General features: G+C 42.2%; 1 protein-coding gene and 1 long non-coding RNA gene across 2 annotated transcripts in view; one reads left to right on the top strand and one right to left on the bottom strand.

Annotated features, from left to right (window-relative positions):
- The window catches only part of LOC126402247 (uncharacterized), a 30,064-nt gene extending 14,800 nt beyond the window's left edge, over nucleotides 1-15,264 (bottom strand). Inside the window, exon 1 of the long non-coding RNA XR_007571167.1 lies at nucleotides 13,718-15,264. This is a non-coding gene — a long non-coding RNA (uncharacterized LOC126402247). The remainder of the gene's footprint in view (nucleotides 1-13,717) is intronic.
- LOC126402246 (keratin, type II cytoskeletal 8-like) lies at nucleotides 12,966-18,470 on the top strand. The gene is made up of 8 exons (XM_050064042.1): nucleotides 12,966-13,488; nucleotides 15,271-15,479; nucleotides 16,133-16,193; nucleotides 16,327-16,422; nucleotides 16,602-16,766; nucleotides 16,943-17,068; nucleotides 17,175-17,439; nucleotides 17,601-18,470. The coding sequence occupies exons 1-8, from the start codon at nucleotides 13,084-13,086 to the stop codon at nucleotides 17,873-17,875; spliced, it is 1,602 nt and encodes a 533-aa protein (XP_049919999.1). The 5' UTR covers nucleotides 12,966-13,083; the 3' UTR covers nucleotides 17,876-18,470.
- The last annotated feature ends 207 nt before the right edge of the window (nucleotides 18,471-18,677 follow it).

Raw genomic sequence — 18,677 nt, 5'->3', positions numbered from 1 at the left:
CTATTGTAAGGAGCACTTTGACTGAAAACAGGCTCGACACACACAATTTGTGCTTGCACTCCAGTGAAAAAAAAAGAGACCAAATTGGCACAAAACCGTCACAAATTCACAGACTTCCTTTTTCCGTTTAAAGCCTCTGCCAACGTTTATTTGTCTTTGCATTGTTCTACAGCCTAGGGGGACTGTTTAGGTTATCACGCAGTCATTATGCCCCAAAAGAAGTGTCAAGGGAACACTCAGGCTTCAAGTAGGAGCCTCAGTGCATTAACATGAATCTGTTTTAGATGAAGACTACGTCTGTGAATGAGTCTCCCTGTCCGGTCTCTTGCCAGGAAGAGAGGCGACGGCGAATCTCCAGTGACACACGCATGCGGCAGTGTTTCCACACATAACTACACTCCATACAGTGCATGGTTACACACTGTATGGTTCCATGTATCTCTGTATCCATGGCAACCACACTCAAACTATTACCATAGCAGTCACATATACATCTGGCAAAGTCATCATTGCTCTGTGGTAAACCCCGTTGCCATGGCGACCGTGGGTGTGGCGAGGGGTAGAGTGTCATGGGCGGTGGGCGGAGGAAGTACTGTTACAGAAGGATCATACAGGGACACACACAGAGACACATAAGGGGAACATGTGGTGTGTGGTGTGTGTGTGCGTGTGTGTGTGTGTGTGTGTGTGTGTGTTTTGATAGAAACAGAGAAGACGGATAAAATGCATATGAGATTAATCTAAATAAGAGGAAAAGGTTCCCTCATACAACTCGTACACACACACACGCTACACACACACTACACATAAAGTCTTTGTTTCATAAATCAGGAAATGCCGTGTTCAGAAAGAGAGGAAGGAGAGAGCAGGAGACAGAAATTCAAATAAGGAACCCAACTTTTTGTGGGCACTGGTAAACTGGGCGCTAGGCCACTGAGCTGAGTAGGACCAGGTTTTTCCATGGAACATGTTCGTTTTCTTCCTGCCTCATCTTTTCCCTCCATGTTTTTCTATCCGTGCTTTATGTTATTTGTTCAAACTGCTGTGAGAGGGTTATAAATATCAGAAGTTGGTGCTGTAGTAGTAAAAGGAACATGCTGGTCGATCAGTCTATAGCACTGGTGTGCAAAATTGTCATCTAAAATAGTAATAAAATACATAAAATAGTAGGCAAATAGTAGCAGTAAACCTAAAGTTTGAAGGCCAATACAAAGTTTTCACATTAAACATGGCAAAGGAAAAGACTTTATGTATGAAGAACCAATCGTTCTGGTAGTAGTAGGTAGGTGCATTTCCATCCTCTTTTATACACATTTTCAATTTGCGCTAAAAAAAAAAGAAAATCTGAGTGGAAATGTGGAAAAATGTGGAAATTCAAAAACAGGTTTTTGCTTGGAGGAGGTGGGAAGTTGGTGTATCAATGAGGGGTAAATGCGACTAAAGGCCAAAACACACCAGCAGCGAATGCCGTGAATCAAAAAATACACCTCTATTATTTCCAATGTACAATCCTTCAACAGCAGCAGCTAGATGCACGTTGGCGCTTCTGGACGCACCACCTCACGACACTTTATGTGTCTGTCCTATTTCCAGCCTCGCACATCCCTGGAATTAAATGCACTTTTCCCCCCCTTGCTCTCTGCTTGCACATACGGGCTCCCATAGCAGCTCTTTTTCTCTGCTCCCATAGCAGCTCGACTCCTCTCCACACTTTGGTGTATAAAAAGAACTCTGTAACTGTCACTATGTCTCCTATGTGATGGCAAATAGATAAGGAGAGGCTCGTTGTTGAGGTTGAGAAATATCTGGAGCTTAATGACCCACAGTGCCTTCATATTAAAGACCATAGCCATAAAGATACTACCTGGTGAGTCATAACTCTGGAGATCGGGTGAGAAATCAAGTTTTATTAAGGGCTCTCCACACATGATTTTAAGCTAATGCGGAGGTGGAGGAAGTACAGTACTTTCAGTATAAGTAATAATAACTTTGCGTGGTTGTCTGTTGACAAGCTGCAGCGCGATGTGCACTCTCAACGTGTCACATGACACACCAGTGTGTTTTCAGCTTTAGTTCAATGCAAACAGTTTCAACCAATAAATGATTATATAAAGTCATGATGTACTGCCATTGCACAGGCCACTGCTAGCTTCCTTCATCACTCGTGGATGACTTTTAACACGCTTCTGTATGCACACAGGACTGTTACCAGAACTCTTCCACAAGCACAGAGCTATAATATTAGTTGTTCAGTGTAGTGACCTAGTTACCTGGACATGCTAACAGTTGCACCTAAGCAAATGAACACCGTGTTCTCCATTTCTTTTCACACTTTTGCTTGTGTTTTTTTGTTTCCGAAAGACTGCCCTTAAAACTCTTTGTATACAGAGTATCACTTTTACTACAGCCCCACGCACCACCTTTTCAAAGGTGCTAGTGATTACCTGGCTGAGAGATGGTGTAGATAATCACATATCTGTCATGTAGGGGCAATACTGTAAGTGGAACTCAATGTACGATGTAGTGCTAGGACAGGAATGATTGGCATGCCCGAAATAACAGGTCAGAGTCTGGTGTGAAGGATGATTCTGGGTTTGTAGGAGTACACCTAGCTACTGCTGGAGAACAAACTGGGGCTGGTATTGCACCTGTGCACACTGCTTACGATCTTAAAAATTGATTGTTCTTGTAAAGGAACATTTCATTAGTTTTTTTCAAGAGTCCTATCATTGCCATGGATCAAAGCACTCAACAGGCAGCAGCCTCAGAACTGGATTTTACGCATATCATGAATCTGGAGTCACATCTGTCAGACAGGACAACTCACGCCTCCTTCATTTATATTGGGTGCACTCAAGCTGACTGTCACTGTGCCTGTTGAGCAGGGTGGGCGTGTCAACTTGAATAGCTGGCTCTGTGTGGCAAATAACAAACTACCACGTGTTTCAAGAGCACTGTAAACAACACAGACTAACATAACAAGCACTAAATGTAGCTTCATGACCACACATGTTCACTGTAGCTCCACCCTCCTCCAACCTGTGCAGCAGCCTAATCAGCGCGACTAAGTGAAAACACCTGTGTTGCCTTGTGTGGAACATCAGATTGCATCCCTTTATTCCTGTTCACTGCAGTGAAGATACGATATATTAACAAAAATGATGATGATAAAATAAAGGAACACTCTCTCTAAACTATATAATTCAAAGGTTTACTGTGCAGGAATTGTTGCTGTTTTTAAACAGTGCATTCAAACTTGGCCCCTCTTCCCTACACTGCAAGCTTCCATTTGTTGTAATGGAAAAACCCAATACTTTAGCAAGCTCACCAAGCTAACCACCAGCACCTACCTGTCCAACAGAAAACAGGCCAACCCTGCACTGCTCTCCCACCTCTCCTTTAGTGCTTGTCAGTGAAAGTGAAAGCCAACCCCAGATCTACTCTTGCTTTGGAATGAACATGTTTGCTCGCAGTTTTGCCTTGCTACATTCACTTTTTTTTTTTTTTCAGGTGCCATGTCTGCAATTTTTGCAACGTCCTCGTGGATGCATGCTAGTCTACCTGGTCACTACCTTTTTGATTGGCTGGGGGCTACTCACCACTGCCCAAAGGTTGCAGCCCAGAAACATCCCAGACAGAAGGCAGAGTCTCTGCAGATAAATACACCACCATCCACTTCTAGTGGTTCATAAGTGATGACTGAGGGGGATTACTTTTGTATAAGACTTTACATTGTTTTTAAGGAAAACCTGTGTAGTATACCTTCAACTTTTAACAGTATTTCAGTAGAGGCAGGGATCATCACAATTAGCCTCTGAAATAAAAAAAAAAGTACCAGTATTTCAGATGTAATTGATACCATTGTGAAAAAGGCTATTACAGCTACACGTACATTTGACATTTTAAATCTTGAAATCTAAGTGCAATGTTAAGTATTGTTTCTTTTGATAGTTGTTTTCATGGTAAAGGTTTTAAAAAAAACTGTATTATTTTCATCAGCTTCCTTGGTATATTGTCCTAGTTTCAGGGGTGTAAATATTGACAGTGCAGGCAGTGCGATTGCACTGGGGCCCATGAGGTGTGTGTGTGTGTGGGGGGGGGGGGCATAGAGAGATTGGGCCATCCAGCAAAGTGTTGGGTAGAGAATGGCCCTTATGAATGATTGCCACCTTGGAAATGTGTCTGTTTTCAAGAACTCTCATTAAATTAAAAACAGGGCCATTTGCTATATATGCCCAAACCCATCTTTTTTTTTTTTTTTTTTTTTGTAAAATACTCAGTAGTATATTATATGCCTATTCCAAATGAACTATAATAAACAATTAAAGTTGTTAAATTTAATTAGTAATTTCTAATTTTCTTTGGTAAAATGCAATATACGGCAATGATGATTGCTGGCTAATATCCAATGTCAAGTCTGATCATGTGACAAGACAATGTATGCACAATAGTGTACACTATTGGACCCACCATAATAGCATGCACTGGGACCCATTGTACTTTATGAGCCACTGCCTGGCTCATATAGTATGGTAATACTAATTGCATTTCTATGTGAGTCAGTAGCACGTTGACATTTACATCTTACACTGGCTGCTACTCCCTGCTGGATGACAAACACAGGGATTACATAGCATACATGTTATGTTTGTTGTCATTACATTACTGGGAAGAACACTGCTCTCTCACATTTTCCATACAACTAATCTCATATACTGAAAATCACATGGCTTTTGGCAATGCCCTTTTTTTCTTATGATGAGTTTCAGCAGGCAGTCTCTAAATTCTTGTATGCTGAAGACACCCAAAATGCTGCAGTCCCCTGCCACAGCCTCTATCAAGCTGTCATCCATTTACAGTGTATACTCTTCAAGGCTCTCTTCATAGTCTTCAATCAGATTTAAATAATACTGGTAAAAAACTAAAATAAAAAAAAGATCTTTCCAAAATGTTGGAATAACCATCATTGATATGAATATATTATGCTGAAAACAAAAACCAAAGATTAATTTTGTAGCTCCCATTGTGCCCGTATACAAAAAAGTGCACATTGGATTGAGCAGGTTGACTGTTATCATTTTTATTTTGTTAAAATAAGTTCATACTACAAACAATATCATGGGAAAGCTAAACAAATGCAATATTATTGACTGTAGATTTTATTAGCTTTATCAAAAAAGGCAAAATTTAACTAACATGCTACTTGGCATTACAAAATGTTAATTTAATAGCCTTACAATAACACCTCATTGTGTGTTACCCCACTTTAAAGGATCAGCTCACGTTTTTTCCAATTCTATCTGAAAACTGCTCACATGCCCAAATGTAAACAGTTTTTGGACACTGTAATTTTCCCTTCCGTTCATACAGTAGTATATATTTGCTGCTATCTGATTATCATTTGACATTTCAGTATCATTATCATTTGTCTTGAGGCAACAGTGCTGAATTAAAATGATTCAGTTTACAAGATGGTATAATTGAATTCACCTGCCTCATGCCAGGCTGGCTACTTTCTAATCTAATATTTATCCAGAAAATCCCACAGAACCTGTTGTTCCTGTGGAAAGCAAAGTAAACATGACTGTCTATCTGAAGCCACTTACTCATATGAACCTTGGAAAATGTTTGGAAAATTTTGGACATTTTCCGGAGCTGCCTTTTCACACATGTTGCACACAACAGGAGGCTGTTTGTGTCAGACGTGCTCTCACCTACTTAAATGACTCTGTTTGGTTAAGGCGAGGGGTGGCACTTGGGTTTAGCATGTGGATGGCAGGACATGATGCAAAAAGTACTCTGCGGGACTTGCATTGTTTTGTTGACCTGTTTGCAATTTGATCATTAAAAAACGCATCTCTTGCCGTTCCTTGAAATTTGTCTGGCAATTTCGCCCATGGCCCTTATCAGTTGAAGTTCTTTAATCTGTCCTCTCTCTAGTCAGACATTTTCATCTGCATCTTAGTATAAGTGATCCCTATTTCTTCCCCCGTGGATGATTGTATTCTTCTGGTTTCACATCTGTTGCATGATATAATTCTCATCAGTACGCCCATTTGCTCGCTATGAAGCCTCCGGACAATGACCTGCTCTTTCGGGCTCAATCGGACATTACATGAACTTTATACATGGAAACTGGAAGGGTCCAACTGATTCAGACATTTACGCTCTCACATACAGTTTCTCCAGGTAATGTCTAGCTAAGTTATGGGTTGCAGTGCATGTGTTAAAGGGACTTAAGAGAAAGGGTTGCCTTGCACTATTTAGTGGTATAGAAAGCTCAACCGCAACACAATGGGGCCTTAAAACAAGAGGGGTTGTTCAGTGTGCGGGGTCATTGTGCTGTATCCTGCCAGGAAGGGCTACTGGACAGCTTAAGTTACTGATGAACTTAAGACACACTACAGCGAAACCACCCACTTACAAAAACATCAGACCCAATGATGACAAATTTGATTCCTGATACTTGTGTCAACCCAGCACAGCTCATGACAATGACACATTCTAGCGAAGGGTTGCGACGAGTTCATCCTTCAAATCACACAATTTTTGACAACTCTTGAATGACGATTAACGCAAGGAACATTCCTCCGCCCTGTGTGTCTTCTATGGTTGAGTGGAGCACAGTGGTGAGGGAGAGTCACACACTTCAACACACACCCTCAATGCCTGTCCACACACACACACTCCAGTAGCTGTGACACACTCCGACACGCCTTGTGACAGCTTTGTGCAGAGCTGACAGCAATAGGTCCTCTGAGATGTTTATAGAGTATTGCAGCACACACAGAGTAAAGGTCCATGTCTTTATCCTGCTGTAAAATCCTCCTCAGGCCCAGTCACACAAGAAATATCAGCGACCCGCTTAGTGTGGGGTTTGCCAGAAGATACGGTAACAACTAAAGGCTTTAGATGTTGTAATGACAGATAGCAACAATCACTTCAAGCATGCAGCTGGTCCTGATAAAATTCTCATTATCATCAATTGATGTGACTGGAATGAATGGCAGGCGTATCCTGATACCACCCTATGCAGAGTAAATAACTGAGGCTCAATAAAAGACTTAGTTTACCTCTTCACAGACACAGAGAACTCAGGTGAAGAGTCCAAATATGATTGGAAGCCACTATATGAGCAGCTCAATGAACCATTTGCCAGTTGTGTGTTTGCTGTAATGATTGTTTGTACAGTATTGAGTGGCAGCTGAACTGAACTCACAACTGAACTCAGACCACACAAATGTCAATAATGATCAATTGTAACTGAAAACTGATCTTTTTTTCAGGTGTCATGTGATGCTTTCTTGACCTTAAAAGCGATTATGAAACCATGATCTGTATTTATCAAACTTTTAAGAATTACCCTGAATGATGCTCTAAAACAGGGGTCTGCAACATTTCTCAGGCCAAGGACCCCTTAGCTAAGAAAGCATGGCACAGGGACCCCCTCCTACCTATTTGGTATAAAACTGAGTTGCATTTGAGATAATTCTCTGAATATTTTTGGGTCTTTTCTCATTTGCACTTGCTGAGTCAGCAGCAGTTGTAGCATATAGGTGCATCACCCTTTGCACTTTCGCCAGTGGGTTCTGAGATGGGCGGTGTGTCAGAGTCTCTTACTCGAAAAGTTGCAAAACGATCCATTGTGAGTCACAAGAATGTCCGTGCACTTGGAAAAACGATACAGCTAATTGCCCAATATGTTTCAATAGTTCAAAAGTGTTAGCTAACTAGTTCACCTCACAGTTATGGATAGGTGCAGCACAGTAAAAAAACCAAAGGTGCCACACAGTGATTTAGCGATAGCTAGCTCACATGATTGCACAAGGATTCATGGGTAACAGTTAGCCTATCATAAATGTTGTGTACTGTAAATTCAATTTTATGAATAGGCCAGTTTATCTTCCGTAATATTATGTTGGATTCCTGTCACTCGCGAACCCCTTTTTGAAGACCCAGGCTCTAAAAGAAGAACAGGACACATTTATTTACTCCGTACTTAGAACAAAGTGCAGCGGTATAGTTTATGCCTTGGTTCCATATGGCTCTGTGTCCATATATGAGTCAATCGTAAGTCCATTCATTCCAATGAGAACCTCCGTGATCTCTGGTGTGTTTGCAAAAGGAGCTAGCATAAAAACACATTAGCTAAAAGACTGAGGAATGTAATACAGCTCTTTTTAAATATTTTTTTTTTAGTGCAAAGTTTGCCAAAATGTTTAGCGAGCATGCTAGTTATGTAACATATAGAGTGCATGTACAGTGGATCATACATCTATTAAAAACATATTTCACACTCCTGGCTGCAAACCTGACGGGCTAACCTCCTCACTTATTTGTCGGCATATATTATTGGTCCTGTTTTAAGTTTCTGTACTGCTCAATACGCGTAATTCACAAGAATTGATGTTGAAAAACACTCATACTTTTCTGCCATTTCTGCAGAGGCATTTTTATCCATCTATAAAGAGATGCAGTCCATTGCTTTGATAACAGTGATCACATGTATGCTCTGAGCAGGAATAGCTAATCGTCATTATCATCTGCCATCTTGTTCATTCTTTAAAAATTTTTACTCGAGTGATAAATGTTATTCTGAAAAACAATCTAAATATATAAATAAATATAGAGGGATTAAATAAAAGGAGAGTGGCTCTAGTGGAAACAAAAAAAAGCCCCACAAAACTGGAGCACCAAGAAATTCTACTGCTGATAAATGAGGTGTATTAGAGAAAATTAATAATGGAAAATGTGGTGCCACACTGTCCAGTCTGGAAAAATTGTTGCAAGCTTAATCTGTATGTGCTTTACTCTTGTTGATTACACCCCTTATAAACGCAAAAACTGTGGTGTAACATAACTTAATTAGTTTGTTAACAGACATTTAGCTCAATTGGAATCATATGATCAACTAAAGCATGTTTCATAATTCACATGGTGGAATCACTGAAATTCAATTAACTGTGAAACACTCTGAGAAAAATCTGCTCGTGTTTCTGTGGGTTTTGGATCAACATCCCACATGATTTAAAACCAGGTGACAATACACTGTATGATCACCATGGTTTCACTGCAGCCACGCATTTCACAAAGCCATGCGGGAGTTCCCCTTTGGCGCTGTTTATTCTTGTACTTTATTTTTCCTATGTGGCGAAAGCTAAAACTCAGATTCACAATATCATATCAATATTGCCACATGTTCTTTTGAGTCAGTCCCTCTGCGCGTTGCAACTCTGTGCACTGGCAGCCGCAAATGCCCCGCTCTTGGGCGGGCATCCATTTTGGCTGGAAGATGATGGGAGTCTCTTTTATTTTGGTTGAGTTTCCATGATAATAATGAGGCCAAGAGGCACTGGCAGGAAAGGAAGAAGGTTGGAGAAGATGGAGGAGAGAGGATATGGTGGAGGGGGTTGGATTGGTAATGCCAAGACTCATGACTCATCGTGGTGAGGGACTGGAGGAGGAAATGAATGGGGGAGGAGAAGAATGCAGGGCCGGTATTGGTGGAAGGACAGTTGAAGGTTGAGCCGCCATGTATGCTGCTGTAGTTTCGCACTGCAGCATGGTGGGAAACATGGTTAAGTTCCAGCGCAGGCAGGAATAGTGGCTCCGTTATCAGTGTGGTGTAAGAATTCTTTACCGATGTTTACACAGTGAGTAGTTCCCTCGGGAATAAGCATCAGTTATGAATTATGGAGAGGTGTTTATAGAGACTAATAATGCATCACAGCTCTGTTAACTGAGCTGCAGGTCATGTAGACAGATGGACACTCACACATAAGCAGACAGTTGTATAGAAGTTTAAATAAACTTTGTCTTGTGTTTTTAAAGGCCTCAGGCTCAATGGCGTTGACCTATCATACCTCTTGTTTGACTGAATGAAAACCAGCTGGTTAGAGCAGTTCACCTGGTTTGCAAATACAAGCATATAAAAGAGTGTGTGGGGAACGGGTTACATTCAGAACAAGACTAGGGGTTGCAGTTGCCTGCAGCAGCCAAAGAATTTTGAGCCCTAAAGCATCCAAAACTGAGAACACTCATACAAAATGTCTTACTGCATTTTGCTGTAATAACGTTTACACTCCTGTTTTAAAGGCCCTTGAGTATTGAAATATGTGCATGTCAACTGTTTGATTTCCCAAGTGCTTCTCAGCGCCATAATCTCTTTATTAGTGGTGTTTTAGGAGAACCAACAGAGCTCTGTGCTCCAATAACAGGTTGAGCATGGTACCTGGCAGATACTCGGTCAACTTGCCCTTTCCTGTATTACTTAGTATGCTATGTGTTAGGGTCGTCTATGTTGACCAAATGAAGATGGTTAAAAGATGTGGCTAGGGACACCCAACACATTACATTGCACATAGTCACATCTTAAGTTACCTAATGTTGGCAAATCGCTAACTAATTAGCTTGGTAACGTACAGCTCCATCAAGAGCAGTTAGCCTGATCAGATCACCAACATCAGCCACGTTTGTTTCCTCCTATTTTCTGTAGTAACATTAAAGAGATTTAGAAAAGGACAGATGGGTTGGCTACTGACATATTTTTACGACACAGACGACATGAATCACTGTTTTAGCCAGATCAAGGTTAACAATCCTTTGTTTATATTATCTCTGTAAGGCTAGGTGCTGTCCCAAAGTAACTGTTGGTGTTTTATGTTTAGATGTCCAACATACAGGGGCGGATTGTCCATTGTCCCATTGGCACAGATATGCAAAAGGACACACATCGGAGCAAGACACTCCACACACTCTATAGTTGTTAGCCTCTTTTTGTCTTTGGGCCTCAGGGCCTTTGTCTGGTCAGTCGTTATTCATGGCCACACAACTTCAAGCATCCCATCCTGAATGTATCCTTCCAACGCATATTTAGTCCTTGCTGTCAGCTTCTTGAAGCTATAGAAACTATCTAGCATATCTAATACACACTGTGCCACCGGACTAAACAGAAGCTGCATCATCATGCTTCTTTATGTCAAGCTTGTCCAACCCTGCAACAGTAACTTAAAGGCGCTGTATGTAAGAATGTGGCCAAAACGGTTACTGCACTCAAATTCAAAATACTGCCGCGAGTCGTGTCCGCCCCCCCTCCCCTACAGATTCGAGGTTGCTGGACAGCGGCATGCTGGAGACTGCTTTGTATGCCCAAGGGCGGCTGCCGCGTCCTTGATCTTCGGTTTTCCAGCGGACCGTTCGAGCAAGTCCGGCTTCTCTTTAGTCTCTGTGACATATTAGGAGGATTTTACGACTATTTGCTTTATATTTCTTACATATAGCTCCTTTAAGGGTCACGACCTAGGATCAGTCAGTTGAGTCTGCACACCCAGCTAAAGGACCCATCATTTGCTATATCACATCTGATTTTCCACACAGTATTTATGCACACTTAAATGCTCTGGATTAAAGCAACAGTTTGACAGTTGGGAAATGCGCTCATTTGCACTTTTGCCAAGAGTTAGATGAGAAGATCGCTACCATTGAGGGTAGGCCTTTACTATGCAGGATTGTAGGTTACTGTTTTTAAATACACTCACCTGCGAAAATTAAAGTAAAAGGCAATGCCAGATTTGCTCTTGTTTGGCGTTTCGCCTCGTTGTATTTGCATTTATTTGGCGTTGTGTCTCTTGGTTGCCTGCTGCTTACGGTCTGGCACATTGTCGCTACCTTGAGGTCCTGCTGAAGACCCCACACACTTCTAGTGGGTCATAAGTAGGCTAATAATTGAGAAGGATTAAGTCTGTATAAGTCTATAGATTGTTTTTTAGGAAAATCCTGCAGAGTACATATTTAAGTATGAAGAAGCAGCCGGTGAGCTAACCCTAGCATGAAGACTGGTTACAGGTAGAACGGTAATAAATATTATGCTACTAACATCCTAAAAACTCACTAATTAACAAGTTATATAGAGACTGATTTTATAAATGGCAATTTGTTTTGTTTTTTACCCTGTGTTGTGCTGACTTCCTGTCTATTTCAGTATGTCAGCTGAGGGATAAGAGGGAAATGAAATTCTTAGATTTCAGGTTCCCTCCAGCAATGATTATACAAATATGTAAGAAAAAAAAACAAAACACTCACGTCAATAAAATCTTATTAAAATGTAAGACATAAAGAAGTGCAGCAGCTAAAATGTAGAAATAAGCCATAATATAATGTACAATGTAAAATAAAAAAGAATGTAGTGCAGTTGTAGACAGGAGCACAGTGAAATGAAATGTATAAACGGTTGTACAGGTTGTACAGTAATGTTGTACACATAATTACGAACTGAGAAATAAGTATAAATTAAGTGCTTATGAAAACTCCTCCAAACAGTAGAAACAATGGTGAGGGGAAGAAAATGGTTGCCGAATGGATCTGGTGTTGCCAAATTTACAAAAATTGTTGGTTGTTTCAAAAGAAAATCATCACTCCCTCCTTACACACACACGCACACACACACACCTTACCAGTGAATTATAAACACGCCTAAATAGATATAAACCGGCATTGATGTGTAAGAGCTACCGAATTCTTATCAACCACCCATCAACCAACCCACCCCCGCACGAACAAGCACACACACACACACACACACACACACACAAACACGCACTGCAGTTTTCCTGATACATAGCTGCTGCTGGATATAAATGATCTTTTTTTCTTAATTCAAACAGTAATCCAGATCTTACATGTTGAATCAGCTGTGGTGTGTTTGAGTAGGTTTACCTGCAGAGTTACACACACATCAAAGCTCAGGAATATAACCACTCGACAATCCTCTCAAAAGTTTTCTCTAACAACACAGAAAAGCCTGTAGAGAGACCAGGTAATGGTTTTGAGTGACTGGACAATGTGTCATAGAAGTGTAATGTTACAGCCCTGCCTCCCTATCTCACCCAGACATGCAGCCAATGGCAGCTCACCACAGTCCCCTCCCACAGCCACAGGCTTTAAAACTCCTCAGTCGATTCCTGTCGTTTCTATCCACTCTGGTCTCTCCCCTCTGCCTGCCAGCCTGCCTCGCCATCCGAGCCATTCGCTCTGACCTTACCAGACTTCATTCATCCAACAGAGAAAAAAACTTTAGATTTCAGAATGGCCAGTTCTTATAAGACCAGCTCTTACACTGTGAGGAGTTCCAATGCCCCACGGACCTTCAGCAGCAGTTCCTACGCTGGACCAAGCAGTATCACCTCCCGCAAGAGCTACAGCGTCAAGAGTTCCTTTGGAGGACCCTCCAGGGCCTATGGAGGAGGTGGCATCACCAGCTCCACTTCCTATGGCCTGAGCTCAAGCATGGGTAGCGGAGGCATGGGCATGGGTGGTGGTAGCTTTGGTGGTGGCATGGGTATCCATACCCCTATCACCGCCGTGACTGTGAACAAGAGCCTGCTGGCCCCACTGAACCTTGAGATTGACCCCACTATTCAAGCTGTCCGCACCCAGGAGAAGGAGCAGATCAAGACCCTAAACAACCGCTTTGCCTCCTTCATTGACAAGGTAAGAGCTAGTAACAGACACAATGTGTGTGTGTGAAAAAATTTCAGGTTGCCAAGGCACTGATCTTTACCTTATGCTTCTCTTCAAACAGACAGAAACTGCTTTAGGTGCATGGAAAGCTCAGTCACCGTGTAGTCAAAAAGCTTTACATTGCTGTGACATTATTATGCAATATTTGATATAGTGCTCCATATGTTTGCCACATGTCGTGTAATGCTGATTTCCTCACTTTTGCTGTGTGGTAAAAGTTGATTTATTCCCTCCTCTGCTTTCGTCACCTCCCACGAATGCACTCAAGCAGGAAAAAAATGTGCTGTAGCTCAAACTTAGGGTTAGGCTCTCTATCTTTTGGCTCAGGCTGCCCTTTTATAGTGATGAAAAACAGACTTGCAGAAAGGAGAGACTGAGAAAGACAAAGAGAGAGAAAGAGAGAGAGAAAGCTAAGGGTGTGTCCAGGCAGAGCTCAGGGCTTGTGATACGAGTTACCTTGGGAATGGGCCCTCCCATAGCTGGGGTGTGGCTCTTTCTGCTGCCCTGGTGGCCCCCACCCCTCTCAAACACACACATACACACTCAGTCAGTACTGAGTGCTATTGTTACCTTAATAACAAAACCTCCTTTCATTGTGGCACATTTTAAAAGGAGTGTCCATTGGGAGTGTGCTGACTTTTAATCATTCAAATCAGCATTTAAGTCCAGTATCTAACACTCAGGAGTGTATCTGTCCTCTGGGGCCTCAGCAGTGGGTTAATATTTAAAAAGGCCAGTAGTTTCATGTTCTGGTCAATGCCAGCTGATTGGTTACATGTCAACTCTCCTCCTGGCACAATGATTAAAGGAAGATAAAGTGCAGTTTGCATGCTTTAACACAAAGCAGATAAAATTCCATCCTATCATCTGCTATCTTGTGAAGGCAGTCCATTTGAAGGCACTTTATTATCTGTGTTTACTCCAGTTCAAATGAAGACCAGGAAAGGTTAGATCTCACCTGTAGAGTGCAGTGTATCAGAGCAAGGTCCATTGGGTCACATAGCTGCTTTCACAACCTTGCTTTTACTGTTCACAAATATGCAAACTCCCCACCTTTTCATCATCCACCTTCACTTCTGCCCTCCCTTCTCTTCAGCTAATACATCACCCTCACTCCCCCCTCCAGCTCCTTTTTACTCCCTGCTCTCCCCTCATCACATCTCTATCACAGTTAAATATTTACCTTTCTGCGTCAGGCTGCGGATGCAACTACACTTCACCCCCTTCTCTCCCTGCATTCGTCCTCTTTGGAGCCTTGCCATACAAAAACAGGAAGACATGCGGGAGAAGGGTTAACTAGCCCCATTCCTCCATCACCGCCTTTTTTCCAAACTAGTTTTGTTCTCACTCCCCTCTACCTCCTGTCAGGATGTACGTATGTCAGGCCTTCCTTTGGAAAAGCCCGGCCAGTCTGGAAACACTGCCAACAGCAGCTAACAAAGCTCCAACGTTAGATAAGAACAACAAAGAGTGTAGAGGAGGCATGGCGATGGTGATTCAGATGATTGAGTGTGAGGATGATAACCCAGATAGGATGTTGTTTTGTTTGTGAAGAGCAGACTTCAGCTGTATTGTACTTTTAAAGACAATTTCATAAGAATTCATAACTGATGACAAGGAATCTGTCTTCAAATATCCGTTGCAGTAAACAAGCATGTAAGTTGCTGATTCTTTGTAAAGGTTTCTTGATTAGTTGCTAATAAATAATTGTATATTTTCGCCTTTCTTTCTGCGTCCTTCTCTACACATCAGGTCCGCTTCCTGGAGCAGCAGAACAAAATGCTGGAGACCAAGTGGAACCTGCTGCAGGGACAGACCACCACCCGTTCCAACATCGATGCCATGTTCGAGGCCTACATCGCCAACCTGCGCAGACAGCTCGACAGCCTGGGCAACGACAAGATGAAGCTGGAGGCTGACCTGCACAACATGCAGGGCCTGGTGGAGGACTTCAAGAACAAGTGAGTGTGGAGGGGGCAATGAGAGCTAACGGTGTTCTGTCATGTGAAGAAGCGTATCTGGGATTCATCTTTCTCATTTAGGTTGCACTGGATGATTTTCAAAATGCATAAAAACTTCATGCACAAATGAGATACAGCTGAGCACACTGAGTTAATCTTTTTGTGGACTACTCCCTGCATCTGTCCATTCTCTTGCGTCATACAAAATCTAGGGAATTACAGCACTGAGGAAGCATGTTCAGAACACCCATTACATTACATATGACTGGAGGTAAAAGTCATTTTACAGAGTTGGCTGTCTATAGCTTTACGTAAGAGGGCATGAGCCCTAATGTTCGCGTGTTGACATACACATCTGTAACACTACAATTGTGGCACACATATGTGTCAGTTGTCCACAGACAGATGAAACATGTCAGTCGAGTTCAGAGGAGCCCCAAGGGAGAAATATCAGTAACAGCTTTCACGCTTGGCCCAGAGTCAACAGACTTTGTGTGAGGAAAATGTCCTGGAGGAGTTCAAAACTTAGGGATGGACTGCTAGCGCCTCCTAGTGTTATATTAATGCATAACCTCTCAAAACTGAACAGGGTCATGAGATGAGACTCTTTATGAATATTCAAAAGCATGAACTGTGTGTATTTTTTCTTTCAGGTATGAAGATGAGATCAACAAGCGCACAGAGTGTGAGAATGACTTTGTCCTCATCAAGAAGGTCAGCATTAGCATTCACTCAACTTGTCTTTGAGATGCAATCATTTGATAACCTCTTTTGATACCTCTGTACATGAAGACAGTGTTAGCTTTTGTGATGTCTCATTCTAACAAACATCTTTTAATGGTTCCAGGATGTCGATGAGGCCTACATGAATAAGGTTGAGCTGGAGGCCAAGCTGGAGAGTCTGACAGATGAGATCAACTTCCTCAGGTCGATCTATGAGGAGGTACGACAAAAAATCAGCTCAATGGCTGTCTTTGTTTTCCTATTTTTTTTCTCAGAATCTCTTCAGCATCTTGCCTCTTGTGCCATCCCCGAAAGGACATTAGCTGGATGGGTGTCCTCAGTGAGGTGGGATTTACTAACCTCTCTCCTCTTCTGTCTTTTTTTTTTGTGCTTCTTCAGGAACTGCGTGAGCTCCAGGGCCAGATCAAGGACACTTCAGTTATTGTGGAGATGGACAACAGCCGCAACCTGGACATGGACTCCATTGTAGCTGAAGTCAAGGCTCAGTATGAGGACATCGCCAACCGCAGCCGCGCCGAGGCAGAGACATGGTACAAGACCAAGGTAACTGAGAACTCCTTTTGAATTTTTCTCAAGTTAATATTTCTGTCATTTATTTAGAAAGGTATATAGGGCGTGTGTTGCCAACCCTACTTGCCACGAGCATTGTTTAAACATATAATGTTCTGATCAAGAGGTGTTCTAGTTTGTAATGTCTTGTATTGTTGATGTTTATTTAGTATGAGGAGATGCAGACATCCGCCAGCAGATATGGAGATGACCTGAGGTCTACCAGGACAGAGATCGCAGACCTTAACCGCATGATCCAGAGGCTGACATCAGAGATTGATGCCGTCAAGGGACAGGTATGGTTAAAAGTCATAGCCATCATATGGCCATCATATAGTTTGTGCGTCGTTTAACAATCAGGAGAGTGGACAAAGTCTTATTTTTTGTAAAATCTCCTCACAGCGCGCCAACCTGGAGGCTCAGATCGCTGAGGCTGAGGAGCGCGGTGAGATGGCAGTGAAGGACGCCAAGTCCCGTATTAGGGATCTGGAAGAAGCCCTGCAGAGAGCCAAACAGGACATGGCCCGCCAGATCAGAGAATACCAGGACCTGATGAACGTCAAGCTGGCTCTAGACATTGAAATCGCCACCTACAGGAAACTGCTGGAGGGAGAGGAGGACAGGCTGGCGACTGGCATCAAGGCAATCAACATCTCCCAACAGAGCAGTAAGTCATCTTCATCAACCTCGCCTTCTTTGTCTTTGTATTGACTTAAATCATAACAAAACTTCCTCATTGATTGGATTGTGTTAGATGTTTTTTAGCTTGAACAGATTCCACGCTTATGCTCATTTAACCGTTTTTTCCAACCTATCTTCTCTTAACAGCAAGCTACGGTGGCTTTCCCATGGACAGCATTAAGAGCAGTTACTCCAGCAGTGTAAGCAGCGGATATGGCGGCAGTGCATATGGTAGCGGAGGTGGATATGGTAGTGGATATGGCAGTAGTGCATATGGCGGTAGTAGCATGGGTGGCTTCAGCAGCGGCAGCTCTGGCGGCTACACCACTACTACCCAGACCAAGAAGAACGTTGTTATCAAGATGATTGAGACCAAGGATGGCAGAGTGGTGTCTGAGTCTTCTGAAATTGTTGAGGATTGAGCTGTCTAGTTTAGAGGTGTAGCAACCTGTCTGCTATGATCTACTCTGTCTCTCTGGTAGTTTTATACTTACTGTTCACCCCCCCTCCCCAAATATGAAGTAAAATGCTTGCCAGCCACTCGTTTTTCATGAAGCAATAAATGATCCTAACACTACCAAAGATCTGAAAGGGACCAAAGAATTTATTATGTATGTTTGATGTCTGACTGTCTGAACTAAAAAAGTAGTTTTGTCTCAGAAAGTGAGATAAAAACTGGGCAAATTGCAACTACAGAAAAGAAACATATAAATATGTAACACTCCCTTGAAATCTCTGCAACAGCTATTCCATACATGAAGGGCTATTTCCTCCAAATGGCGTTGCATACACAGCGGTGTTGTCAAAGGAATGTGAATGTACTGAAACAGTGCTTCAGCGTTGTTGGTCAACTAATGTCTTAAAATTGCCTGCTGCAGTAGGTAGTGCATGTCTTCCCTATGCGTGTCCTGTAACTGAAACTGTTCGACCCCTTAGGAGGCTGCCCACATCATACTGTTGTCCTGAGGTGCTGTTTTTGCTACCAAACCAAATAAAAAGGTGTTTACTGAAAGAAAATGATGTGTTTGTTTTGATTTTTGATAATGACTCAAAGAAAGAAAGAAATGTGGTAGTAGTTAATTAAATTCCAATAAATCTGATAGGAATAATTCAAAGCACTTAAAGAGTAACTAAACCCCTAAATGCCTGTGGATATTCTCATTTATCCAGGCCATAGTTATCTTGTGAAGACCTCCCCAGAGGTTAAATACCTGGTCTTTCCCC

The sequence above is a fragment of the Epinephelus moara genome, chromosome 16, assembly GCF_006386435.1.
Source record: "Epinephelus moara isolate mb chromosome 16, YSFRI_EMoa_1.0, whole genome shotgun sequence".
Classification (NCBI taxonomy): Eukaryota; Metazoa; Chordata; class Actinopteri; order Perciformes; family Serranidae; genus Epinephelus; species Epinephelus moara.
The sequence above is the reverse complement of the archived record's forward strand: the minus strand, read 5'-3'. Positions and strand labels throughout refer to the sequence as shown.